At 43.9% G+C, this 27,967-nt stretch overlaps 1 protein-coding gene across 1 annotated transcript in view; it reads right to left on the reverse strand.

Moving 5' to 3' along the window:
- cspg5a (chondroitin sulfate proteoglycan 5a) overlaps nt 1-7,224 on the reverse strand; it is a 57,728-nt gene extending 50,504 nt beyond the window's left edge. The window contains exon 1 of the mRNA XM_071524931.1: nt 7,128-7,224. Coding sequence (XP_071381032.1) covers nt 7,128-7,224 — 97 coding nt within the window. The remainder of the gene's footprint in view (nt 1-7,127) is intronic.
- Between the last annotated feature and the right edge of the window lie 20,743 nt (nt 7,225-27,967).

Genomic DNA, 27,967 nt, shown 5'->3' on the forward strand with positions numbered 1-27,967 from the left:
CAGGGTCCTATGTTCCCAAGGTCCTATGTTCCCAGGGGCCTATGTTCCCAGGGTCCTATGTTCCCCATCTCTATATAGCACATAATGGGAACCTGAAAAAGATGTTCCCCAGCTCTGTATTCACTTAATATGGTTAGTTAGGGTTAGGGTTAAACATAGGACCTTGGGAACATAGGACCCTTTGTCATGTTCCCATTATGTGCCATATAAATCTGGGGAACATAGGACCCTGGGAACATAGATACGCTCCCCTTTCTTTGCCGGCGCTGCTTTTTCAGTAGTTGCTGTCACTCTGTAATGGCGTCATAAGTAGATCTGTCCCGCCTACATCGACCATCCAATCAGATTTGTCGGACAGTTATCTGTCCGAATTAACTGCCGGTGGATAGGCTTGTGGCCAGACCGCTATGAATCACCATGCAAATTGTGCTAAAGACTCCAAGAGATTAATGGGAGCTAGACACCAGGTAGACAAAATGGTGTCGCTTTACTGAATATACACTGTGGTTGATGCTTCTGTTCCCAGGTATGTGAGAGTGTGCCAGGGCCTCAAGGGCTTCCATAGCTAATATAAATATAATTTTTTACATAATCCTGACCTTAACCAAAGATTTAGTCCTAGCCTAAATCTAACCCTAACCTTAACTAAAGTGGTTTTACTTGCCTTAAGTGTTAGCTAACCTTTTCACGTGATGAACACGCCCGATTAATCCAATTTGTGCTTCTGTCACATAATAGAGAGCCCGAGTCCCCTTCCAGTGGACCACCATGGGACCTTATTTCGGAAAAAATATGTAGGGTAGTCAACGGTGAGAGACAAATAATTGTTTGATCCCGTTTGAATTGTGCCATGAATTACACATATGATGTTTTGTCAATTTAAAAGATAATTTTGCAAGTCAAGAAAGTGGCAGTTTGTCATAAAACAGTAATAACGTTTAGATTTGTGTGAAACGGCTCAGTGAACTACATCTCTTGTCTCACCGACACCAACATGGAAGGAAACATAGGAAACACACAGGCATGGCGTTAACGTTAGCCCCCACTGTACTAAAACTATCCTAACCCAGTTTAAATCCGTTCTTACCGTCTACCTTCCAGGTTGTGTATAATACTGCTGCTATCTGAGAGGGACTGAGCTTCAGCGGCTCTGGGGAGCTTGTGGAGAGAGAAAGTTATGACATCACTTATGCCACTTTTGGGTGTGTAGTCTTTCTAATTACGTATTTTCACATTCTTATACTTCAACAGTTTTACGACAAACTGCAACTTTCTTGACTTGCAAAATTATCTTTTAAATTGACAAAACATCATATGTGTAATTCATGGCACAATTCAAACAGGATCAAACAATTATTTGTCTCTTGCCATTGACTACCCTACATATTTTTTCTGAAATAAGGTCCCAAAGTGGTCCACCGGAAGGGGAGGGGCTTAGGCTCTCTATCCACATCATGGTGGAACGTAATCTTCACATCATTCGTGTCCACAACACATAATCTGCGTTTCTGCTCATTTCATGAAATTTTATGAGAATTTAGAATTTATGAGTGTTGTTTGAGAACATTTAGATCTCAAAATATGATATAAAAAACAAAGACCACATCATGCACACACACACACTTCCACAGAGCTGCACACACACACACACACACACACACACACACACACGTACGTCTGGACGCACAAACACATTAACAGGCAGAGAAGCCGGCAGCTGGTGGGGTCAAGCCTGTGGCCACCTACGTATGCTAATGTTGGCCTGCGGGCAGATCCAGGTGGGAGGATATTACAGACGAGATTAGGATCACTTCACTTCCCAACAAACAGATTTATCTAGGATGAGGCACATAATAGTCTGCCATGGATCCCCATTTAGTGCTGCAACAAAATATTCTCTCCATCTTTGTGACTCCCCATCTTTCAGAAAATGGAGAATTCGGTGCTTTTATCCTCGGTGTATACATTTTTTAACGCGGGGCGGCTCCGGTGGGAGTCGAACCCGTCACCCGCACAGTGTCGGTGCCATGCAATATTCACAGGACCGCTCACCTCTCCACTTATCTCTGCAGGAAAGTTCATGTCTTCAAAAAACTCTCCGTGTTCCCCCTCTACTCCCCGAATCACATCCTCCTCCTTCACATCTTATTCTACTTTCTAAAAAAAACCTCTACTTCCCTCCTCAGCAGCTATTTATATTTCATTTTTTTTCCCTTTCTCTATCACACATGATCATTTTTTCATGTTTTTTCTACTGTTTTTTTTATTTGTGCGAACAAAAATGAAACACTATGAAAGAAACATAAAAGTAACAATATTCTAATTTCAACTAGTAACTAATGATGGATTACAATCATTGAAAAGCTAACGAATTAAGTTATGAGTTACCACAAAAAAGCAATCTGAGTACAATCTGAGTAACACTGATTGGTATATACTGTTATACCATGTAAATTGACAATATGTGTCCGCACCAATCCCACCTGGACATGTTAATGTCTGTGCTTGGTGAGTAAAGTGATTCTGATTCTCATATCCCAGAGGAATTACCGTTATAATACTGAAACGGTTCTGTTGTGTCAGGAATGAACGTTACAGTCTTTCTTATTGCTGTCACTCTTCTAACATGGAGGCATGTTACTGGTAATTTCTCTCCAAACAGTAAGTAACAGGCTTCTGCTGAAGCAATATTTCACCTCAGAGTCTCACTTTTCAGCAATAGCACCCCCATGCGAGCTCATGAACGGTCAGCCATCAATTTTGGCTGCTCTGGGTATCCATATCGCTGTGGTCAGGTGAGAACCTTGCATCTCCAAAACGTCAACGTTTCTTCGCTTAAACCACCGTGCATTTTTGACTTTATCCAGAGGGGTTTGTAGGGGATTCTTTCTGGATCTATCTAGGAACCATGTAATCCTTCAGTTTCAGGTAAAACATGAAAATCACCAAAATGTGTGAGGTTTTCACCCGACAAAAACAACAGCCACTCGCTTGCTTCCTTTTGGAAAGCACAGTCCAAAACGTCACACATCATCACATACCACATGATGCTGCGACTAAAATAATGTCTCTTTCTACGCTCTCTGTTGAACTTCTCATGAAACAATTTTGCTATTTTCAAGGAGACAAAAAAAAAATCCAGAGGCAGCTGATGGTGGAAGCTGACTCCAAACTAATATCGAGACAATTGTATATGTTCTGCTGAGGTGACACATGAGTTTCAATACAACATTTCTCTACAGTGCATTCAGACTAGATGTTTGCCCAGCCAACAGTAACATCTGCTGAAAATCAACCGCTGAAGTTCCCATGTAGCACTACGCGGTTAACTATGAAATCATTATGCAGAAATAATGAATACACCAGTACAAATAATTATATCATACATGAATCAGAGCTGGTAATGATGGACTACACCCATTGGCAATGGCTTTCACCACACACACACACACACACACACACACACACACGCACACGGTCCGTGGGAGGAGGGCCACTGACTGGACATTTTGGCAAGAGGTATCAGCGTGTGCCAACATCGAAATCACATTTTGAGCTTAATGAAATTCGAAGTGCGAACACATCATGGAGGCGATATGAACACACTGTTCTCTCCACCGGCATCACCGGCTGCCGTTTCCATGGACACAGAGGAGAGGGAGAGAGAGAGAGAGAGAGAGAGAGACAGAGAGAAAAAGAGAGCAGAACCATCGGTCTCCACTAACCAGAGCTATGGACGACATCAATTTTATGACTGTTGATTTGTGTGTGTGTGTGTGTGTGTGTGTTTTCCCTCCTTAAACTGTTATAAAAAGGCTGGGTTGGGGGGGATTTGGCTTGAAGATTAACTCACTGCACATCAAAGATAATCTGTCAGCTAGCAGATATGTGTCAGCAGGCCAGAGGGAAGGAGAGAGAGAGAGAGAGAGAGAGAAGGAGGAAGATGAAGGCAGAGGAGAAGAAAGAGGAGAGGAGAGAAGAAGAGGAGACGAGAGGCTCTGCATGTGGGTTTTGGGAGCGTGAAGAAGACTTGGCCACCATTACTCCGTCCATCGCCCATCCACCACCTTACAGCCACCGCCAACCGTGCATGGGGGAGGGGGAGGAGGAGGGGGAGGGGGAGGAGGAGGAGGGGGGGGGGGGGGAGACGCCGGCCGGCATATCGTCTGTATTAACCACAGATAGGAGGAGGAGTGTTGCAAATGGCCACCGGAGGAAAAGCCGACAGGAAATCAGGCATCCTGACGGGCTGCTGTCAGTGAGAGAAGCCGGTTCTTGGCATTCACAGCCTCCAACACACACTGGGGGAGTGAGAAAATGTGTGTGTGTGTGTGTGTGTGTGTGTGTGTGTGTGTGTGTGGGCGGGTGTTAGTCCAAGGTTGATTTTGATGCGTCTGCACTAGGGCTGCAGCTTACGATTATTTTCATTATCAATTAATCTGCTGATTTTCTCAATTAATCATTTACTCACTCAACATGACAAATGCCCATCACAAGTCACCAGACCACAAAGTGATTCTTCAAATTCCTTCCTTAGTCTGACCAGCAGCCAAAAAAAAACCCCAAATTCATTATATAATGATATGAAACGGAGAAAAGCAGCAAATCTTAGTGTTTGTGAAGCCGCAACCAGCAAGTATTTCTACTTGATAAATGACTAAAACAATTAATCGATTATCGACTAATCAAGTAATCGACTAGTTATTTCAGCACTAGTCTGCACCAGATCTGCCAACCGCTTTTTGCTATAATATCCACCTGAGACAGAACTGAGATAGAAATGACACAAATGCCCCCCATAATGAAAAATGACAGTAATATTCTTTCAGGGCCTGATGGTGCGTCGCAGGTGCAGAACGATGGGTTTTATGACGACCTTGAGGTTTTTTATTTATTATTTTGACATACTCTATTGATCCCCCAGGAGGGAAATTCTCCTTTTACCCCCCTGTAATTGGGGTGCAGGGAGCATGTGGGGAGTGAAGTGTCTTGCTCAAGGGCCCTTCAGCAGATCAGACTACACAGCCAGCAGCCCGCACTAACCACTAGGTCATCACATCATGCCCAAAATACTGTCTTTTGTACTATAGATAATTATACTTCTTTAAGGGAACTAAGGTGCAACATCCCAGCAGACTATAAACATTTTTGCTCTCATATTCCTGTTAGAGCCTGTGGGTAAATCACACCGCTGCATAGGAAGTAGATTGATCATATATCTTAGAGTCTTTGGGCATCTCATGAAATCTAATAAAACCTAATGGCAAATAATCGCATGCAGCAAGGGCGTCAATTGACTGAACCTGAGGCAGAGCATCTTCCCTGCAGCTGATATCACTTACCACCAAAAAAACACCAAAACCCACTTATATCCACTACATTTCTGGGGACAAGTGGAGCAAAGCCTGATGACTGACAAGATATTATTACTGGGTCAAGGTGATAAATTGTTGGATTTTGCTCACACTGGTCCTGGATGCTGCCCTGATGTGTGATTTTCTTCTTTTAGATTCGGCTTCCAAATAGATTTCTGGCGATTTTTTTTTGCTCCCAGAAAAATCACATTTGGACTCATTATATATAGACTTGACCAGTGCTTCACCTTGCAACAGCCGACTGAATGACACCCATGAATTTCAGCCAGTGAATACAAAAAAAAAAAAAAAAAAAAAATCGGACAGATTATATTAGATTATAACGCCAGACTGATTTCATCCTGTGGACGCTCCTACAATATTAATCTGACAGTAATGTAGCCGCTCTGCAGCAACGACTCTCCCAGACAAAGGCAGAGAGAGCGAGTGAAAACCCTCCGAGGCTTTTTTTTTTATGTGTTTACTCGTTTTTTTTTTTTCCTTCTCTTTTTTTCTCCTCTGTGTGTATCAGAATGTCCGTCCAGATCTCCTCATGAATAATTCATCAGGACCCCCGGCCCTAATCCTCGCCTTTGTGTCGCCGTGTATTGCCAGCAAGCCTCTGGGGATCCAGTTTACTGCAGTACCCCAGTATCACCATCAGGACTGGGATACTGGGTCAGTGCTGGGAGACTGGCACATACACACACACACACTAAAAATCTCAATAATATTCCTATAGGGGCTTATAGTGTGTCTGTGATACTCAATAGTGAGCTTCTACTGACCTGATTTTGCATTAATGACATTTTTTTTTTATCTCCTATAGCATCACTATATTGCCCCTATAATATTCCTATAGAGACTAATGTATGTCTGTGGTGCTCAATAGTGATCTTATTTCACTATATTGTATCTTTATCTCTTATTGCATCTCTATAGTATTCCTATAATTTTCCTATAGGGTTTTATACTGTGTGGTGCTCAATATTGAGCCACAGCGACCTTATCTTCTATGTATCTCCTATGGTATCTCTATAATGTTCCTATAGGGACTTAGTGTGTCTGTGGTGTTCAATAGTGAGCTCACAGTGTCCTTATCGTACTATATTGTATTTTTATTTCCTATGCTATCTCTACAGCATTCCTATAATATTCCTATAGGGATTTATAGTGTCTGTTTTGCCCAATAGTGAGTTACAGTGACCTAATTTTGCTTTATGGCATTTTCTGTCTCCTATGGCATCTCTATAATAGTCCTGCAGGAACATATCGTGTGTGGTGCTCAATAGTGACCTTATCTTACTATATGTCATTTGTATCTCATATGGTATCACTATAACATTCCTATGATATCCCTATGATATTTGTATAGTATACTTCCAAAATGTGTCATATAGCATTACCTATATCTTTTCTTATGTCAGGCTCTCCAAAATTCAATTTGGCCCAGTCTGTTTGCAGCATCTCGAAAGCGCTCAGAGGAATCAGAGGCGTTTGGAAGAATGTCACCAATATTACCAAGCAACATTAATAGTATCCGAGTGTAAAGTGCTTCCTAACCTACAATCCGAGCCTCACTGACCTGCTTTCTGCCTGCCTGCCCTGTGGGAGTGTGTTCAGGCACCACTGCTGTGCTCCTCAGCCCATTGAGAGAGAGAGAGGGAGCATGCTGTTTCAGCCCCCCCCAAAAAATCCGAGGAATAAATGTGGATTTTTTTTTTTTTTTTGCATGAATAAAGTGCAGACTGAAAGGACAGTGTAGTGTCTTACCGTGGACAGACAGCGGGATCAAGTGCAGCGCCAGGACGCACGACAGCAGCGTTAGTCTCCAGCATCCCGTGCAAAACCTCGCCTCCTTTCCCTGCATCCTTGCAACGATAGCCTGAACCAAAGACGAGAAAAAAAATCCCTGTTCTAATAATAATAATAATAATAATAATACTAATGTTCAACAACGTGGACAGTAATCCGGACTCTCTTGGTTTGCGTGTTATCCGCGTCTAGACTCCAGCCTCCCTGCGCTGCTCCTCCATAGCCGCTCGGTCTCCTCGTATCTCCTCGCTGCCGTTTCAACCCCGCTCGGTTCAATTAAAGCACAAGTGCGGTCGGTTACGGCTCCATTGCCTCAGAGCAGCGGTCGGAGACGGTGGGTGGGTAGGTGGGGGTGGGGGGGCGTTTGGGTTTGGATCGGCGCGGTGCGGGCGCTTGGCGGTGCAGGCGGTGTTTGGGGAGGAAAACGCACGGCGGAGTGCAGCAGCGCGCTCGGCAGCCTTCTCATCATCTGGGAAGGGAGAAAGGATTGTTGCTGTCCCCCCTCCTCCTCCTCCCCCCTCCCCCTTCCTCCTCCTCCCCCCTCCCTTTCCCAAGACGTTTCCCTCCTCCTCCTCCTCTCTCCTTCCTTCCCTTTCCGAAAACTTTTTCCGTCCGTTCTCCTCCTTTTCTGTCAATTTCCCAAAGACTTTTCCCTTCCTCTCTCCTTTTCACATCCCCTCTTCTCTCCCTGTTTTCCTTTCCCAAGACTTTTTCCCTCCATCTCCTCCTTCTCTTCCTCCCTCACTCCCTCCTTTTTCCCCAAGACCTTTTTCCTCGCTCTGTTTCCTAAGACTTTTTGTCCTCCTCCCTATCTTTCCCAAGACGTTTCCATCCTCTCTCCCTGTTTTCCTTTCCCAAGAAGTTGCGTTCCTGCTCCTCTTCTTCTGTCAATTCTCCAAGACTTTTCCCTCACCTCCTCCTCACTTTTCCCAAGACTTTTTGTCCTCCTCCCTACCTTTCCCAAGATGTTTCCCTCCTTCTCTTCCTATTCACTCAATTCTTCCTCACTCCTTTCTGACTTTGTTATCCCAAGAAGTTTCCCCATCTCTCCCTCCTTCCCTTTCCCAAGATGTTTCCCTCCTCTTCCTCTCTCCCTTTCCTAAGACTTTTTTTTCTCCCTCCTTTCTCTTCCTCGCTCCCTCTGTCTGTTTCCAGAGACTTTTTCCTTCCTTACTTCTCTTCCTCCTCCATCCCTCCTTTCCCCGAGACTTTATCTGTCTTCCACCTCCATCCCTCCTTCCCTTTATTAAGACTTTTTCCTTCCTCCTCCTCCATCCATCCTTTTCCCGAGACTTTTTCCTTCCTCCTACCTTCTCCTTGTCTTCCTTCCTCTCGCCCTTCCCCAACACTTTTCCCCTCCTCCTCCTCCTCCCCCCCCCCCCTCCCTTTCCCAAGGCTTTCCCCTCCTCCTTTCAGTAATTTGCTATTCAACAGAGAGTGTTGGATCTCAATAGGAGTGCACACTCCGGGCGTTGTTTTTTTTTTTTTTTTTCCAAAGGGAGATGGGTTTATTTTGGAGGAGCTGAACTTCCCATGACTGTGTGTATGTGTGTGTGTGTGTGTGTGTGTGTGTGTGTGTGTGTGTGTGCACATGCCAGCACACGCACGGATGAGGCTGTGGCTGTTTGAGATTACTGAAAAAAATGTAGTGTTTGATACTGTCAAAACAACCTGTTTTGGTTAACGGTGTGATAGAGAGACACAGAGAAACAAACAATAGAGGAGAGGAGGGGCTGGGGGGGGGTGTTGGGGGTGGGGGGGGGGGAAATGGGGAGGGGGGGGGGGGTTGCACTCGGTGATGAATGCCCAAGGGCCCCGGGGTAATGATGGTGGTGGGGGTCGCGGGCATTCTTCCACACAAAAAAAGCATAAAGGAAGAGAGAGAGAGAGAGAGAGAGAGGGGGGCCGGGCAACAGGAGGGTATTTTGGGGTGTGTGTGTGTGTGTGTGTATGTGTGTGTGCACGCTTGTGTCTGTTTATGCCAAGGCTTGTGTTAATATGTAAGTGAGCCAGTAAGCAATTGTGTGTGTGTGTGTGTGTGTGTGTGCGTGTGTGTGTGTGAAAGCAGCGGCAGAGCGAGAGACTCTTTGCGTGTGTCTAATTTTAAAACAAAATGTTTAGCAGAATAGAAAATGTGCTCAGTGGATTGTGAAAAGTAGGTCAAGAGGACATTTCGGTGTCTGCCGTCTAAATAATATAAGGTCCCGCTCTGAGTCGGAGCTGGAGGAGAAATGTTTTACTCAGCAGAGGTCGGGGCTGAATAAAGGCCAGAAATACTCCCAGAAGACTTTCAATGAGTTAGAGTTTCCCTCCTCCTATCAGCTCGCTCTCTTTGTCTTTCCCTCTACCTCTCTTTCTCTCTCTCTCTTTCTCTTTCTCCTTCAAAGACACACAAGAATCGCTTTGTACAATAAGGCTACGTTCACACTGCAGGCCTTCACACGCAAGTCCAGCTTGATGTGCATGTCTGATTTGTTTGGATGACTGTTTATATCTGCTAGAATTTATAACCTCCTCCTCTCCTCTTCTCCTCTCCTTGTCTCCTCCTCTCCTCTCTTTGTCTCCTCTCCTCTCCTTGTCTCCTCTCCTCCTCTCCTCTCTCCTTGGCTCCTCTCCTCTCCCCTCTCCTTGTCTCCTCTCCTGTCCTTGTCTCCTCCTCTCCTCTCCTTGTCTCCTCCTCTCCTGTCCTTGTCTCCTCCTCTCCTCTCCTTGTCTCCTCCTCTCCTCTCATTGTCTCCTCTCATCCCCCCCTCCTCTCCCCTCTCCTCTCCTTGTCTCCTCTTCTCCTCTTATCTCCTCTCCCCTCCTTGTCTCCTCCTCTCCTCTCCTCTCCTCTCCTGTCCTTGTTTCCTCCTCTCCTCTCCTCCATGGTGGGACACACAAACACACAAACCGCTCTCCAATTATAGTAGTGGGATTCTCGGGTGTAACCCATATCTGACATCAGTATGAACTGACCGCGATGTTGAAAGACACGTGTGAGCTGAGTAACAAAAACAAAAGACGTCACATTTGTTTGTTCTCTCTCTTTGTTTTGATGTAGGCTGTATGTCTCAGGATCTAATTTCGTCCATGTGATCCAGTTCAGAATTGAGAAAATGTGACTCCATGGAGCTTTTTGGTGTTCACGCTGACTAGAAAACATCAGATCTGTGTTACATGTGAGGGAAAAATCTGAATTAGGACACTTCACCTGCAGTGTGAACGCAGCCTAAATGTACAAGAATGTGTCTTGTTGGCATCGGTATCACAGGACACACTGACACACCTGGTATAAAGATAAACACAACTTGAGCTGATGGTTGGGGGTCTTCTGTAAAATAGGACAACCGTGACCTTAACTGCACCCCCCCCCCCCCCCCCACTCCCCAACCACACACACACACACACACACACTCACACACCTCCCAGTTATTCTGATCCTCTACTTCCAGACATCGGCTAGCCAAAAACAGCCAATTCAACTCAGGCTGGATCTGCCCCGCGGCCATCTGAGTCAGGTTCAGTTTGAGAAGGATTCCCCTCTAACACACACACACACACACACACACACACACAGGAACCCCCACCCACTCCTGTCCCTACACACACACACACACACACACCAAACCGCACACACATACACACACTCCACCCCTACCTCTGCCTAATTCTGACTGGCAGCATGGCGTATTCCTGTATTTTGGGGTTAATGCCTCCTAGCTACGATGGGCTATAGGGCCACGTGCTGCTGTTGTTGTGACAGGCCGGGCCGGCCGCCTCAGTAATATTAAATAGGCGACAGCGCTCATCAACATGCAGATTAGGGCCATATAATCCCTTCCTGTTCACAAAACATAAAGTGCCCCCCGCCTCTGCATCTCTGAGGGAATAATGGCTGTGATTTGCCGCCCTGAGCATAACAAACACTCATTACATCCCTCATCCCCTCCTGCCATATCTCTCCTCCGCTTACACTGAAAATGCTGCTGCAATATGAAAACAAACACTTTCTCCCCTTTGTCCCTGGCTCTTATTGCTTTATGTAGCGCCTCTCTATCACACATGATAATTCTGGGGACAGAAATATTTTGTTATATCTAGTGTCAGTGTGCTGTGGCTTTGAGTGAGAGAGCAAGTCAGTAAGGAAAAGAGTAACCAACTGAGCTGAATCAGTAATTTACCTTATTCCCATACCGGCCATTTTGACCTGACACTCTGAGGTGGGAAACTCTACCCAGAATATTTGCATATATATAAATTGAACGTTACTTCAACACATAAGGACTTCAGATAGACCTTTATAAAATTAGCTTGCAATCTCAGGAACAACTACGACTGCTTGAATTTAGCAGGTAAGCTAGCTAGTCAGCTACAAGAATCTAGTCTATTGGGCCAAATATAACCGTATAATGTGAATGTAGCAGGAAAGTTAGCTAGCTTGGCCTACTAGCTGGGTAGCCACTAGCTTGCTACCTGGGCTAGATAGCTAACTATCACGGGCCAAATATATTACCTTAAAATGTGAACCTGTATCCATCCAGATTCTTCAGATCTATTTCTTGCTAATATGGTTTTCAATGTGGAATCAGAGAAACAATAAATGTTTGTTCAATTCCCGACATTTGTACAACTTGGTCCACAACACGTGCTCTTCTGTGGTTTCCCATCCGTCTGGCAAGTCAAAATGGCCACCGTGGGAATTAGGATAAGATAGGATAGCACCTTATTAATCCCCTTGGGGAAATTCAGGTGCCACAGCAGCAACCGGCAGACAGTACCAAGGAAAGCAAGTACAGAAAGTACAATAAGATAATAAAAAAGGAGAGGTATAAAACAATAGAGGTAATGTACATAATATAGAGACTATGGAGACAGTGCAAAAATGCAAATAATAATAATAATAATAAATGCGTATATATTCTGTATATAATCAGGAGTTTAGTCATTAGTGCGGATGAGGGAAGGGGAGGAGGGGGGGGCTCTGAGGGGCTAGGGTCCAAGTCCAGGTCTGAGTGTGTGTTGGGGGGGGGGGGTCAGGAGGTATGACTGACTGGCACCGGGGTCGCTGATGTTGTTGAACAGTCCAATGGCCGCCGGCACAAAGGAACGCCTGAGCCGCTCTGTCCTGCAGCCTGGGGGGAGGAGCCTGTGAGCCTGTAGAGAGGGTGAGAGGGGTTCTCCAGGATGGCGTTGATCTTTCCCCTCATCCTCCTCTCTGCCACTGCCTCCAGACTGTCCAGTTTGACTCCAACAACAGAGCCAGCCTTCTTCACCAGCTTGTTCAGTCTGCTGGCTTCCTCTACCTTGATGCGGCCTCCCCAGCACATCACAGCAAAGAAGAGACTGGCTGCTACAGACTGGTAGAACATCTGTAGCAGCCTGTTGCACACGTTGAAGGACCTGAGTCTCCTCAGGAAGTACAGCCTGCTCTGTCCTTTCCTTCCTTTCCTGACACCGATTATGATTGCTCTTCACTGGCTCCCCATCAAATTCAGAATCAAATTCAACGTCCTTTGAATTGGATCACCTATAGAGCTCTGCATGGTCAGGCACCTGCCTACATTAGAGATCTACTGCAGCCCTATGTCACCAGCAGGTCTCTAAGGTCCTCTGATCAGGGTTTGCTGGCTGTTCCTTGATCTAGGCTAAAAACTAAAGGAGACTGTGCTTTTGAGGTTGTGGCTCCTAAACTTTGGAACTCTCTCCCTCTGGACTTATGATCTGTGGACACCTTTAAAAAGCAGCTCAAGACCCATTTGTTTGGACTTGCCTTTGTATAATTTTCTATTTACTTTTGTTTTTATTGTGTTTTATGTCTGTATGTATGTTTATGCTTTATTTCCCCTGTGAAGCACTTTGTGACGTCTCTGCTCTCGAATGGTGCTATATAAATAAAGTTACTTACTTACTTCCTGTAGAGAGCCTCAGTGTTGTCCGACCAGTCCAGTTTATTGCTGAGCTGCACTCCTAGGAACCGATAGGAGTTCACCATCTCCACCTCCTCCTCCTGGATGGTGACAGGGTTTTCTGGGGGCTTCCTGCTCCTTCTGAAGTCCACCACCAGCCCCTTGGTCTTCGTGATGTTGAGCTGGATGTGGTTGTTGTCACACCAACCTGCAAAGCTCTCTACCAGCTCACTGTATTCCTCCTCATTGTCCTCCGTGATGCAGCCGACAGTGGAGGAGTCATCAGAGAACTTCTGTAGGTGACACGATCCAGAGTTGATGCGGAAGTAATCGGTAATCGCAGAGTTTAAGGTTGTTGCACTCTGTTGTAAGAGACCCATTAAATGTATAATGTACTCATAAACCCAGTAAATGACGTACAAGTCATTGTTTAAAAACACCCTCTGGCAGAGAGAGAAATGCACCCAGAGAAAAGCATCTAGGCCTGCATCCATACTTACATACTCACACACATACAAAAGGTCATCCAGCACTTTGCATATAAACGCTCGACAACACCATTGATTTATTGACCCGAAAACTCACATCAAGCCGCCCAGGAGACAATCGTGCACACACACACACATACACAAACACACACACACACACACACACACCTCCCCTGTCTAGTCATTACTGATCAATTAACATACAAACAAAAAATGGTTAGGGATAAAGGAATGTTTCTGATTGTTTTCAATGCTGCTTTCCTTAACAAGCATTTATAATGTGGGAAAAAAACATTTCCATTTTGATATTTCAATAGCAACGTGTTAGTACTTTTCATTTAAAGTAATGGTTAAGTGAGTGAATAAACAACTGAATGATAAAGTTGAACACATAATCGAGTTAGTTAAATGAATGTTTGGATACATGTGAGTCACAAGAAAGATGACAAGGGACTTAATTTCTAGATGTTTACAGGGTACATCTTTGCCACAGCTCATAATTCATTCATTCATTCATTCATTCATTCATAACCTTCCATGCGTTCTCACTTCAAGTAAACTGTAAGTCCATACATCCAATTCATCCAATAGAGCTGAGCGACCAGGGGAAAGTCGGCTGATCTGTGGATGTCAACAAGCTTGTCGGGCATGGCTGAACTTTTCCCATATTTCTTTTTTTCAGATGTCCATGCTTCCTTGTTTCCCCACCAATGTGATTTTGTTTCATGAACAATAGTGCTCCTGGCAAGTGCAAAGTGGGCGAGAAGTTGATTCCAGCCATTCAAAACTCCTCAGTTCTCTACAAGTTTTATTTGAAAGACTGCAGGAATAATCCTCTCAAAAACAATACTTGGAGAACGGTTGTATCCGGTGTTGGGATCGGCGGTAAGCTCTGAAGTGAATTTATTGAATATATAATACATGGTTTGCCTGTTCAAAGGTTTTTAGCACCCATCAACCAAGCTGCCTGCAGTGTGAATGTACAGTTACTCTAGATCATTCATGCCTATTCACAATCCTGAGAAGCACAGTATCCGCTGTGTGTGAAGCACCGCTGCCTCCTGGAACGAACAGGATACAGCCAGTCTGGGTAAATGTGTAACAGCTGACCTGGGGTCATTCTGTGGCCTATATCTCTATACATGCAGATGAAATCATATCTGGTCTCATTAAGCTTGCTCTGTTACTGATAGCTGGTAATGAGAACAGACTCTGGCCTTGGAGCTTGTTTCATAAGGATGCTGTTTGCCGCACATCTGGCAACGAGTGTGTGTGCCCTGGTTTCTTATACATGTGGCTTATACATATGTCTGACAGGCCTTCCTTATGACACATATATTGTCAAATTAATTGTGATACCTTGGTATAATTACCATAATCAAATGAGACCATGGTGGAGAGGATTGATAGCCCCTATCTCTCATGAGTAGTACTGTGTTTCTCAAAATTAAGACCACATGTCCCATAAACCCTTGCAAAGAGCATGCAAAGAGCATGATGCGACGTATCCCTCCCTGTCGTCTTTGGTTTTACTGAAGAGAATAAATATGTTGAAAGTGATTTTTCCATCGTTTCACTCCTTCCTCCATCCGCCATCTTGAGAAACTCTGAAAGCTTTAGCTCCGTTTGCTCTGGAAGAACAGAACCTCTTCCTGTTTTGTGCCGTAAAGCGATCCAGCAGATCTCCCTCCAAATCCACCAGGTGGAGAAACAATGGAGGCCGCTAGAGCCTGACAATCTTCTCAGCGATGGTATCATTTGTTTACAGTAATTATACTCATGTCTCAAAATAAATGCAGCAATGATTTATTGATGCTAAAATGCTACACATACCTTTAAAAATTCATGGGTAGGGGAGAGAGGGAGCACCATGCTTGGTACTTGATAGTATTGAGCTGTATATGGTGTGATACAATCTTCATAAAACACTTTTTTAAAATCTTTGGCAAATCCAAGAATGCCACAACCTGATCTCACAGAATAACTTGAAATGAACACGACTTGTTAACACCAAATTACGTGTTGGTGGCATGTAAAGTTTTAAAAATGTTTCTCAGCACGAAACAGTTGAGTGAAGGAGACACGACTACAAAAGGAAAATAGTGTGACATTGAAGTACCGCAGTGAAAAGTAAGGGTGGTTCGTTGGCTTATTTCACCATGACCAAAGCCTTTCCCAAACCTTAACCAAATTGTTTTACTTGCCTAACCATAACCTTAACCCAAACCTTAAAGAGTAACTAAACCCCTGGCGCGTCAGGTTAGCTTGTCTCCTCCCTCGCTGTTTAAAAGCTGCACTAACCCCCTCCCATTTAAACCCCCCCAATTAAACTTGTTAAACTAGTAAACTTGCTACCTGCCTCTTCACTTGTCATTGTGGGACATGTAATCTGGCAAAGTGAGACTGGTAACCGGTCACAAAGGTCTGTAGGTACACATAGCTTAGCTATTAGCCTTCATGCGCGATTTGTCCTTAGGGGCCTCCGTAGTCCAGTAGTTTTGCTGTGCCTTATTTACAAATGTGTTGTGGTTTCTGTCACCCTCTAGTGGTCGGAAAATTGCTTAGTGCAGCTTTAAAGAGAAATTATAAGATGGCAGAAATGAGCAAAAGCACGCAGACAGGGAAAAATCTAATGCAGCTACTCCATGAAGCTAACAAGATGGCGTCAGCTAACACTGGACAACACAGTCTCACGGCAGCTTGTGAAATAGTCACAAATCTATCTAATCTATTGATTTGTGTACATGGACACAATTTTGCAATTTTTTTCGTGAAATGAACACGATCTAAAAAGCGTGCCTCCACCACGACCTGAATTATGTTCCTCCACCACGAATTTGAAAATGTAAGTTTTGTCAAATAAAACGACTTGTGTTACGGTTATGGTTAGACAACTAAAACAACTTGGTTAAGGTTAGAGAAATGGTTTGGTCACGGTTAAATAAGAAAAACGTTGTGGCTTACGGTTAAAATGTACTTTGAACACACTGGGAATCGAACCCCGGTTGTCGGCATCGAAGGCAAACGTATACGCCCATCCACCACCACAGCACCCTGACTGGCCACCGTTTTATTTCAATGTCACTCTACTTCCTGAGTCCCACCTGACAAAAACAAAAACGTGTTGCAGGCACGAAAGATACTTCCAATTGAAATACATTAGTTTGAAAGTCGTGCTGAGTGTCACGAAAAAAAAATGGAAAAATCGCATCCATGTACACGAATCAATAGATTAAATTTCGTGACTATTTCAGGAACTGCCGTGAGACCGGGTTGCACTGGAGATGCTTGTCGGAGAAAGAGTCTTTATTTATTTCTCCAGGGAGGGAGGAGAGTCTGCTCAGTTTTTCCCACTAATGTTCTGCTTTATATCCCTACAGTTCCACAGATTCACACTGGGAGCGTCTTATTATATTTGTGGATACCAGATGGATGCAGCAATCTGCTCATTCACCCTTTCCTCCCCTCCCATCCCTCACTATATCACTATTTTCCCCTTCACCTATCCATTTTCTCTTTCCTTTCCCTCCATCCTTTTTTCCATTCCTCTTCCTTTCACCTTCTTTTCTGTCCACACATGCTTTACTTTCCAGTCATCCATCTCTCCATCCCTCTTTTTCTTCCATCCATCCCTCGTTCCACTTCCATTCATCTCTCATCTATCTATTTCACTTTCCATCCTTCTGTTCCTCTATTTTCTTTCCCTCCATCCCTCTTTTACTCCATTCATTCAACCATTTCTTTGTCCCCCGTTTCTGTCAAGCATCCACTATTTCAAGGCAATCATCCCTCTATCCCTCTTTTCCATCCGTCTACTCCTCTATCTTCTTTTTTCTTTTCATCCATTCATCATTCCCTCTTCTTTTCCTTCCCTTCATCCCTCTATTCCTCTTCTCCTCCATTCATTCATCTCTTCATCCCCCTTTTTCCTCCAATTTTTCATTCCGTCCTCTTTTCCTTCCATCCTTCGTTGTTTCTTTTCTTTCCATAAATCCCTCCCTCTTCCCCTTCCCTTCATTTCTTTAATTCATCCATCCCTTTACTTTCTCTCTTTTTTCCACCCATCTCTCCATCCTCCCTTTTTTTTATTTTCCTCTCTCCTCTTCTGGTTCTTATTTCTGGATTTGGAGGACGCAGCCTGCTGTGTTTGCTAACCAGAGCAGAACTAAACTGTTTGTTCTCCCCCCCCCCCCCCCCCATAAACCAACTCCTCCTCCTGCTATTCCCAAAAAATCCCCCCCCCAAAAAAATCCTACACATCACTCTGTCTGCCAATCATTTCAGCCCCTCCCCCATCCGTTAAAACCACATACATATACATGTAGGCAACACACACATGACATACAAACTCACTGTTCTCTTTTGCTGCTGGCCCTACTCCCTACACACACACACACACACACACACACACACACACACACACACACACACACACACGGACACATACAGAAAGCACCGATGCCATTTCCACCCACGTTTTTTCAACTGCAGATTTGAAAGATACGACGACCAGACAGGCAAGACGCAAAAACACACCAACAGATTCTCTCTCTCTCTCTCACACACACACACACACACACACACACACATTCACACATACAGCTATCCACCTACTCGCTCACAGCTCACACATTCATCCAGAGTCACAGAAACAGACACACATACTGTGCACAGACAGACACAATTGCACAGACACACAGATACACAAACATGCACACACAGACACACACACATTCTCACACTTGCATGCATGCATGCACACTCACATACACACATAGGCTACACACACACACACACACACACACACACACACACACACAACAGTTTCCTCGAAGTACACAACAGACTCTTCTTTCTTTCTCTCTGACGGTTGACCAGATATTTTCTGGACCGCTTCTCCTCAAATTTGCAAAATACAACCAGACTTTGAGCCTGTTAATATTTGTCCATGTCTAATATGTGCACATCAGTCAAAGCTGGACTGTGTGATCAGCTCAGTCACACTCTATGGTCACGCTGGCGTCAACGAGACGCCGCGTCTTCAAGGCCAATGTGACTGCCGGTCCAGGTGGTCCAAAATACAACCAAACCTTTGCACATGTTAATATTTGTCTGTGTCTAATCCAGTATATTTTACTCAAAACCAGACTGAGACTTAAACTAATTTAGTCACACTGGCGTCAATGAGTTCTCTGCTGCTGCTGCTACTGATGCAGCAACCTACTTTAAAGAGGCCCGACTATAGGAATTCATACAATCATTTTTGGACATTGACAAAATGTGATTTTGTTCCAGTGGTTATATTCAAGTTTTTGTATTTCCAAAAACCCATCAATCTTACAGGTTGTTTCACTGTGTGTTCATATGCTGATGGGAAAGTCCGACATCCAGGACTTCCAAGTGGCTGCTAAACAGCGTTGAGTTCATGTGCTATTTTGTCTGAAAATCAAACCTGGAAGACAAATGATAAACAAACGTGAACCTCCTGCAGCTTAACAAGATAATTTGACAAACTCCATTCAAACAATGTTGAAATAAAGGAGCATCTATGTGTTTTCTTACTGCTGACTCACACAAAACTTTATTTTTCAGACTTGGACTTGGTCCTGATTGGCCACTTAATTCCTTCCAATCAGGAAGGATTTAGTTTTAGTTAGGAAGGATTTAGTTTGCAGCGTTTGAACCCCCTCCCCCTTCTCAACAAATTTTGTATGTATCGTATATGATGTAGTGATGTGTTGTGTGTTTTTGTGCGAAACCCTGTCTGCAAACCAATTGAATTGAATTGAATTGAAACTGGTGAGTGCAACTTTAATAAATTTGTTATTTTTCCAACATTAACTTGAAATCAGTTGGGCCTGCAACATTTGAAGAGTTTAATTTCCACCATGAGATATTCACCATTTTAAATGAAGTTACACTTACTCGACTGTCTATATTTCAGAGATACTGAGTGCTGAATTTAACGTAATGCTTTTCCTGTTTTCAAAATGGACACACAGCATTTTGGAACAGAAGTCTTCATTTGCCATGAGAAGATGAAAAAACAGCCTGAGACCGGGGGAAAGGAGACAGCGCAGGCCGGAGTTTCCCCTGTATGTATTTAGCGGTGGCGGCTCACCACAGCTACAATATTGACAGCACTGCTAAATGTTAAATTATAAAAATCCACCATATTTTAACCACGTAAAGCCAGTCCCCCCCCCCCCCAGAAAAGCACAAACAAATATTTGGCAAATATTTAGAATTATTATTTACGCAATAAAATGCACACAAATAAGCACAGCTTTAGTACTGCAGCCTTCACCGGGTCCAAACCAAGAGAACCAAGAACCAAAACCAAAATTACTTCTGTCCACCACTGTTACACTGATTGGTAAAGACTGCTTAGCTGGGGTTTTTTTTAAACATTTATTTATCCAGGAAAAGTTTACTCATAAAGCATGCTCACCCTGCTCCACATTCATACATATTCACCCCTGGGAGCTGCCCAGTACAAACAGTGTTGTATGCCATGTGTATGTGCTTTGCTCAAGGGCAGCTTGATGGAGGGCAGGATGTTACTCATTCACTTCCCATTCCTTGCCCTGATTGGAGAGGATGAGATTGATTTTTTGCAAGACCTATATCTTTGTGAGAGCACACACACACACACACACACACACACAGCAGGAGACAGCAGGAGTTATAAGCTTTCTCCTTAAGTAAACAATAAATCAACAAAGCAGCATGGGAACAGTGCTGTACTTGATGCACGCAGTGGGCTCATAACCCAGAGGTCCATAGATCAAAACCCTCCACTGTTAAGCGTTTTCCTTCTGTTGTCCAACATTAGCATAATCTGGGCTTTCTCAACAACCCAGCTTCCATCCTTAAATCCACTCAGGTTCTTGTAAAACCAGTTTCTAGAAGTAAATTGCCTATTGAGGTTTTGCAGTTGCGTCACAAATCTCGTGTTAACCACATCTGGCTCCATCATGGAGGTCCATTGACAAAGTAACTGCACATAAGTTACATCTAACTTTGCCTAGCTAGAAAAAGAGATACCTGAAAAAGATGTTTGTAATGTTACAGGCTAAGTTAAAGATGTAATAAAAAAAGATGTAATGTTAGAAGTTAAAGTAAATCGGATAAGGTGGATTTGTTTCCAAATGTAGGTTACTGTGACACAGTAAACGGTCTTGTCTTTAGTCCTAGTCTCTACTCCAAAACACTCCGAGTTGTAGCTTGAGAAGAGTCAGCTCAGTTAAGCTGAACAAACCAGCAGCAGGTTCATTACCTCTGCCAAGGAGGTAATGAATTTAAATTAACCAACACCAGGTAACAATAAATTCTAATAAACTATAACGTTGTCTAATAACAAACTATAAACAATTAAAAGGTGGAGTAAAGGGATGGACATGTAGAGAGAGGAACTGAGCTGTTGGTGCTTGCACTACTGAGAAGGTCAGTAATTTTTGTGTATTTTGATGCCTGAGCTTCACGGGCTGCTTTTTTTGTCCCTCAATTTCTCTGCCCCACCTTTTCGTTTTTTTGGAAGAATTCCTTTCCACTTTGTTACGTTTTACTGCCGTCTGATCGCGCTGATCGGCTCAACTGACGCTCCGTTCGCGAGGGGTGGAGGCATCGCTCACTCACTCTCTCTCTCTCTCTCTCCCTCACTCACTCTCTCTCTCTCTCTCTCCCTCACTCTCTCTCTCTCTCTCTCTCACTCACTCACTCTCTCTCTCTCGCTCACTCACCTCTTTTCAATTCAATTCAATTCTCTCTCTCTCTCGTTCACTCACCCCCCCCCCCCCTCTCTCTCTCTCTGTATAACTGTAAAAAAAAAAAAAAAAAGGAAAATACGGGAGATTTAGGGGGAAAATTCCCAAATGGGAGCACGGCGGGAGAGGTGGGTGAAAATACAGGAGAAACCCTGGAAGAGTTGACAGGTCTGACACAAAATCGATCATATGTATCAGTGGTGAATTGATCAGTTCCCAGTCAAAAACAGCACAGAAATTAACCGTGTATTGAGAAATGCAGTCAGTTGTTCTCAGCCATGTTGCCCAAGAGCTGTGGACTTCCAATATGGCCGCCAGAGGGTTACATCACCTTAAACTCCTCTCCAGCTGCAGCCAACAAGACTGTGGCTGTACAGGACAGATACATGCAGGTGTGAATTTGTGCAGCTGTATGAATAAGGCTGAATAACAGCAAGCATGCTCAGCACACCTTCCACACACACACACACACACACACACACTAAATGGAGTCACATAACAGTAACCGTGATGACACTGCTCTGTGCCAGCATGTTTCCGAGTAACAATTAGCTAGTTGGTTGTCAGTGTGAGACAGCAGCAGACCAAAGGGGAGCAGGTAATGAGGGAGACGGAGCGAAACCAAATGTTTATTTATCCTTGGCCCGGGATGCAGTGAAGCGTGGGAACGCAGGCAGGAAGAGCCTCAGTGTACGAGCTGAACGTGAGCGTCTGTGACAGTAAATTAGACAGCGTGTGTGTGTGTGTGTGTGTGTTTCATTTACAGGGGAAATGTATGTGCTTGAGTGTGAATGTGCAATAGAGAGGATCCGTGAAGGAACGTGTGTGTGTGTGTGTGCAACTCTCATTTAATTCTTTTTTTTTTCACCCCAAACAGCACGCCGATGCAAAAGCTCTATTGTTGCTGCCTCCTCATGTTGACAGCTAATGCGTCCTCAACCAATTCTCTGCAAAGGAGAGAGGAGAGAAAAAGAGAGAGAGAGAGAGAGAGGAGAGGAGAGAGAGAGAGGGAGGAAGCCCATTACTGAGCACTGAGAGCTCTTGTCTGCATTCACTGTTACAGCCGTCAACAGTGATAATTAGCTAAGTGGGCAGTTAGCGCTGCGATGGCTTTCTGTGGTTCTCCTCACAGCAGCAGAGAAGAAGGTGAATTCTCACATTTGGCTTCAAAGAGAAATCTAGCTGAGGTGTTAACAGGACAGGATCAGAATCAGTATCAGTTTATTTTAACCACTTACAGTAAAGTTAATTAGTCTGGACATTGGTGCAGAGATTTATTGGCAACTTTGGGTGTGTTCACACCAAGCATGTCTGGAGCGGTTTCCTCAAAAACTCTGGAGGGTTTACTCCTTTAGTTTGGCTCATTTGTCCAGGTGAGATCAATGCCATTCACTAAATAACCGCACCAACACAACAGAAAACGTGAGTCTCAGTCCTCTTCTAAACAAATTGCAGTGCGGTTTATTAGGTGTGCAGAACAATCTGCAGTTTCACCCGACTTTAAAGGGGAACTATTATAAGAATTCAAACTTCCCTTATTTGATCAAAGATGTTTAATATAGACGTTTTTTAAACGTGGTTTTGTTTGAGTTGTCACATTTAAAGGTGCATTTTCACATATCCACCCTTTTTACAGACAGTTTCAGTATAACTCCAATAAACTCATCACAGCTGGACTTGGTCCTTATTGACTCCCCTCACTAAACAGTTTGCTAAAATTCTTCCAATCAGGCAAGTTTGCAGGTTTGCATCATTTAAATTAGAGGAGCTGAGGAGTTTGTTAGTGCAGTTTGTTGGACTGGAATAAAGTTGCGCATTGCTTGGAAAGTTACAACGTTTTTTTTCTTTTTTAGTTCTGTGAAGTAATCCTGCAAATTTCCTGCAAAATCTGACCTGCAGTCTAGAGGACACTAGAGGCTGACAATCAGCATTAGTCTCATTTGTTTATGGTAATTATACTAATGTCTCAAAATGAATGTGGTAATGATCTATTGATGTTAAAATGGCACATGTAGAACCTTTCATTTTTGATTTCATTTGGAAAGAATCCTCAAGGCTGCGCAGGACTTGTATCTCTCTCTTGTCTTTCCTAAATGTCTCAAAACTGTGAGATTCATGAATTACTTTTAGTAACAACTTATAAAAGTGAAGTGCTTTGTAAGCTGCTTATAAGCCAATCTATTCTCTATGAAGGCTGTTATCACTCGGCCATGCACCTGTCATATTTACTGCTGCATTGTACTGAATTAGCTTATTAGATGTTAAAGGAATAGTTCACCCAAAAATGAAAATTCTGTCATCTACTCACCCTCATGCCAGTTGAAACACAGGTGAAGTTTGTCCATATAACACACAGGGAGGCTGCAGCACAACTCCATAGCAGCCTTCTCCAAAACAACTGAAGTCAGTGGGGACCAGTTCTTCAGAGTTCCAAAAAGACCTACAGTACATTTACACCATCATTTAGTGCAACTCTTAACTACAGCTGATTGATTTGCAACAAAGAATGGTGTATAGGTCTTTCTATTCACAGTGTGATTGTTTGGCTGCTTTGGTTTTGGAACTCTAAAGCAGTGATTCTCAACCTTTTTCATATCAAGGACCTAATTTAGTCCACATTAGAGCCACAGACCCCCATCTGATGAGATTTTGTCTCTCTGAGCCAAATATGAGAATATTTGTATTACATATGACTTTGTCCAAAATCTGTATTGTAGGTAGAGAGATAACAGTGAAACTATGATCAAAATAGTAATTCTGCTACATTCTCTAATTGTGTTAACTTCTTAACTTCTAGTAAATCAAGAAATGGTGAAGTTTAACAATCAATTTGCTGGGGACCCCCTGGTACCCCCTCAAGGACCCCTGGTGGTCCCCGGACTCCACGTTGAGAACCTCTGCTCTAAAGAACAGGTCCCCATTGACTTCAGTTGTTTTGGAGAAGGCTGCTACCAAGTTGTGCTGGCAGCCTCCCTGTGTGTTATATGAACTAACAAACTTCACCTGTGTTTCATTAAGCATGAGGGTGAGTAGATGATGACAGGATTTTCATTTTTGGGTGAACTATTCCTTTAAAGTAATATATTCGACTGGCCCGGAGTGATTTGTGAAGCATGCAGGATCATAAAGTGCTTCACCAGCCTCAAACCGGTGTAATGGTCACACAGGTCAGCTAAAACCAAACAAAGCAGACTGGCTGCAGTGAGTCATGTCAGACATTGTTCCAGTTATTTCTAGTTTCCCCCAGTTACAGCAGGATGAGTGTGAAGAGTCGAGCTTCACTGCATTCACAGCAGAAAATAATTCTTCATACAGCAAAATATGTTTGTAGCGGGCATCCAGGTGCATTATGGTCATGATTATGTCTCATAACCCGAAACATCAACAATAAATAAATGAATGCAGAGACGATCCTGTGCGAGCGGGAATTTACTTTTCCGACGGACTGATTCTCTGCACCACAGAAGAGAAGGCAGTGGTGTGTGTGTGTGTGTGTGTGTTATTTTCTATGATTATGATCACCACCATCACCATCATCATTATCATCATCACTATCATCATCTTCGTCACTGTTATCATCATCATTATCATGGCAAAACATCATCATTATCATCATCACTCAGCAATGCAGCTGTTAGGTTTCAGTTCATGGTGGAAAATAATTCTTCACGGCAAGCATCCAGGTGCATTATGGGTCATCGTGTTTTCTTTCATGATCACAACCATCATCATCATCATCATCATCATCATCATCATCTTATTTTTTCAGAAAGTGGTGTAGGTTTTTGGGTCTTGTGGCTCACTGCAGCTCCTGAGGAGTCAGACAGAGGACAATGGGGACAGTGGCTCTGAGGCGGGGGGGAGGGGGGGCTAAGGAGGAGAGGAAGGAAAGGAGGAGAAAAGGAGGGATGGGAATGAGGTGGGGGGAGGCGGTAGTGAGGAAGAAGAGGAGTAAAGAGAGAAGAGAAAGGAGAGGAAAGGCAGGGGCCGAAGAGATAAGGAAGGAGAGGCAGGAGAGGAGGAGGGAGAGCGAAAAGAAGAGGAAGAAGGGGAAGAGGAAGGATTGGAAGGAGAGGAGGGAGAGGGAGAAGAAGGAAAGAGAGGGAGGAGACAAGGGAGAGGAAGGAGTGGAGAGGAGGAAGAAGAGGGGGAGAAAAAGAGGAATAGGTAAAAGAGGAAGGATTGAGAAGAGAGGAGGAAAGGAGAGGGAAGGAAGGAGGGAAGGAGAGGGAGGAGAGGAGGAGGAGAGGGAGGGTAGGGAAGGAAAGGTGGGAAGGAGGTAAGGGAGGTGTCTTTGCGTGGCTCCTTCACCCCACAAGCCCCTGTGGAGCTGTGAACCGCTGGCCTACTTTAGACTGCTCCATTTTTTATGAGACTCACACACACACACACACACACACACACACACACACACACACACACACACATACAGGCACACATGCATGCAAGAATGCTTGCCCACAAATAAACACAGTGACACACACACACACACACACACACACACACGGCCCCCACAGTGCAGAGCTGACTGCGTGAGACAGCAACCTGTCAGAAAGCAACACAGACAGACACACACACACACACACACAGACACACACACACACACACACACAGACACACACATGCAAGACTGGCAAACATTTATACCTCCATAAGTATGCAGACACAGTAGTCAAATGTCAACATTGAACACTATGCATGACCGCATGACCACACACACACACACACACACACACACACACACACACACACACACACACACACACACACACACACACACACACACACACACACACACACACACACACACACACACACACACACACAGTTGTAAGGTGACAGTCCAGGCTGTGGGTTCAGACTGAGACTCTACACTAGAGAAAATGACTGTATGGTTTGAAATATCATCATAAACTCTCACAGTATCACCTCTCACCGGAGGCGTGTTATACTGTATATATGATATATTTGCATGCATATTTATATACTGTATATCTAGTGTTACCTTTGTTCATGCAGGTCGTCCCACTGAGGTTAATAATAATAAATAATAAAAATCTCTTTTCCTGGGGACACTTGGCCAAGAAAGCAGCAGCATCAAGACAAACCTACAATGTGCAGATACAGACAGATTTATGGACATTCATATGGCCTTCTGTAGGCTTGTTGTTGAGAACATGACATAGAGATTGCACATTATATATATGAAGTTAATACTTTAACTGAGGTTCCTCAACCACACTTGAAATATCCTGTAAATTCACAGTAGGGTTCGACTGATATGGCTTTTTGAATGATACCAACACTTCTATTTTTGCATTGAAGCTGCTGGGAGACAATACTTTGTGCCAATGTTCGGTCTTTTTTAAATTTTCCATTTCAGTGCCAAAAAACTACAAGTATTGAGTGTTTCCACCCCACACTAAAACTCTCCACTGAAACCCAGACTGATGAAATTCTTTAAGTGTTTGCATCTCTTTAAGGCAGAGTGACCCACCACATCTATTCAGTGACAGGGGAAACTCTGGGATACATTTAATAATTCACATATCTGTTGTTCTGCTGCAATGACCAAATTTCCCCATAGGGATCATTAAAGATTCATCGCATCTTATCTGCAACACACTTGAACCCCCCTCAGCGACCCCCCTGCAGGCTCCCAGCAAAATGAAGAATAGTTCAATTTCACTATTATTTCATTTGAGAACAGGATGCTGAGAGAAAGTTCTGTTTTCCAGTTTTCTGGTTCTATACCAAATCACACCAAACAACAGCAATCTGCACAGATGGGTGTTCCTTATGACAAAATCTGATCAAATAGGGAAATAGGGTTCTGTAAGCTGTATCTATATGGTGTGTGTGTGTGTGTGTGTGTGTGTGTGTGTGTGTGTAGGGGGTATATGAGGGTAATACATCTATAATCATCCGCACTGAGCCGCTGGCCTCTGACACCAACCTGCCTGACGGAACGCCGGGTGCCACAGGCTCGGCAACAGTAACTATGGAACCATCGCCATGGCAACAGGCTCCTCCAACAAAAGGGCAAGGACCCGCGGCGGTTCAGCCGCTGCAGGAATAAAGACACACACACACACACACACACACAGACACACACACACAGTTGAACCCACTGAATGTTACACCTGATGAAAAACACACTCACTGAAATACGGCAAATTGAAAAGCTCATTTACAGGAGCAACACGCACTCCTTCACACGTGAATACACACACACACACACACACACACACACACACACACTCTAACACATATAAACAGTGCCTTTACCCGGCACCGGCTGGTATCGCTGGCTTCATTTAAACTGGGCTGTGAATGACATTTGCAGCGCTGCAGGGCATTTACATTTACATTTCAGTCGTTTAGCCACCGCTCACATCCAGACCGACAGCAGCAGAATAAGATTAATTTCCCACATCAACATTACTATCAAGAAATAGTGAAAAAATTTAAGGGTCAGAGCCAGAAGGATGGGGATTATGACTGGCCAAATGCAGGTGATTCTGAGCATTTATTTAAGTCTGTTGGATCCAGCAGCCACTGTGGCTGGTGAACAAAAACTGGGGAAAACATCAGCAGTTAACAGACTCTTTATGAAGCTTTATGTACTGCCCTCTGTTTACATCCAATATCTTTTC

Source organism: Centroberyx affinis, unplaced genomic scaffold (genome assembly GCF_046629955.1).
Source record: "Centroberyx affinis isolate AG114_WGS23_722 - 3 ecotype Tasmania unplaced genomic scaffold, CSIRO-AGI_Caff_v1 ptg001249l_1, whole genome shotgun sequence".
Taxonomy (NCBI): domain Eukaryota; kingdom Metazoa; phylum Chordata; class Actinopteri; order Beryciformes; family Berycidae; genus Centroberyx; species Centroberyx affinis.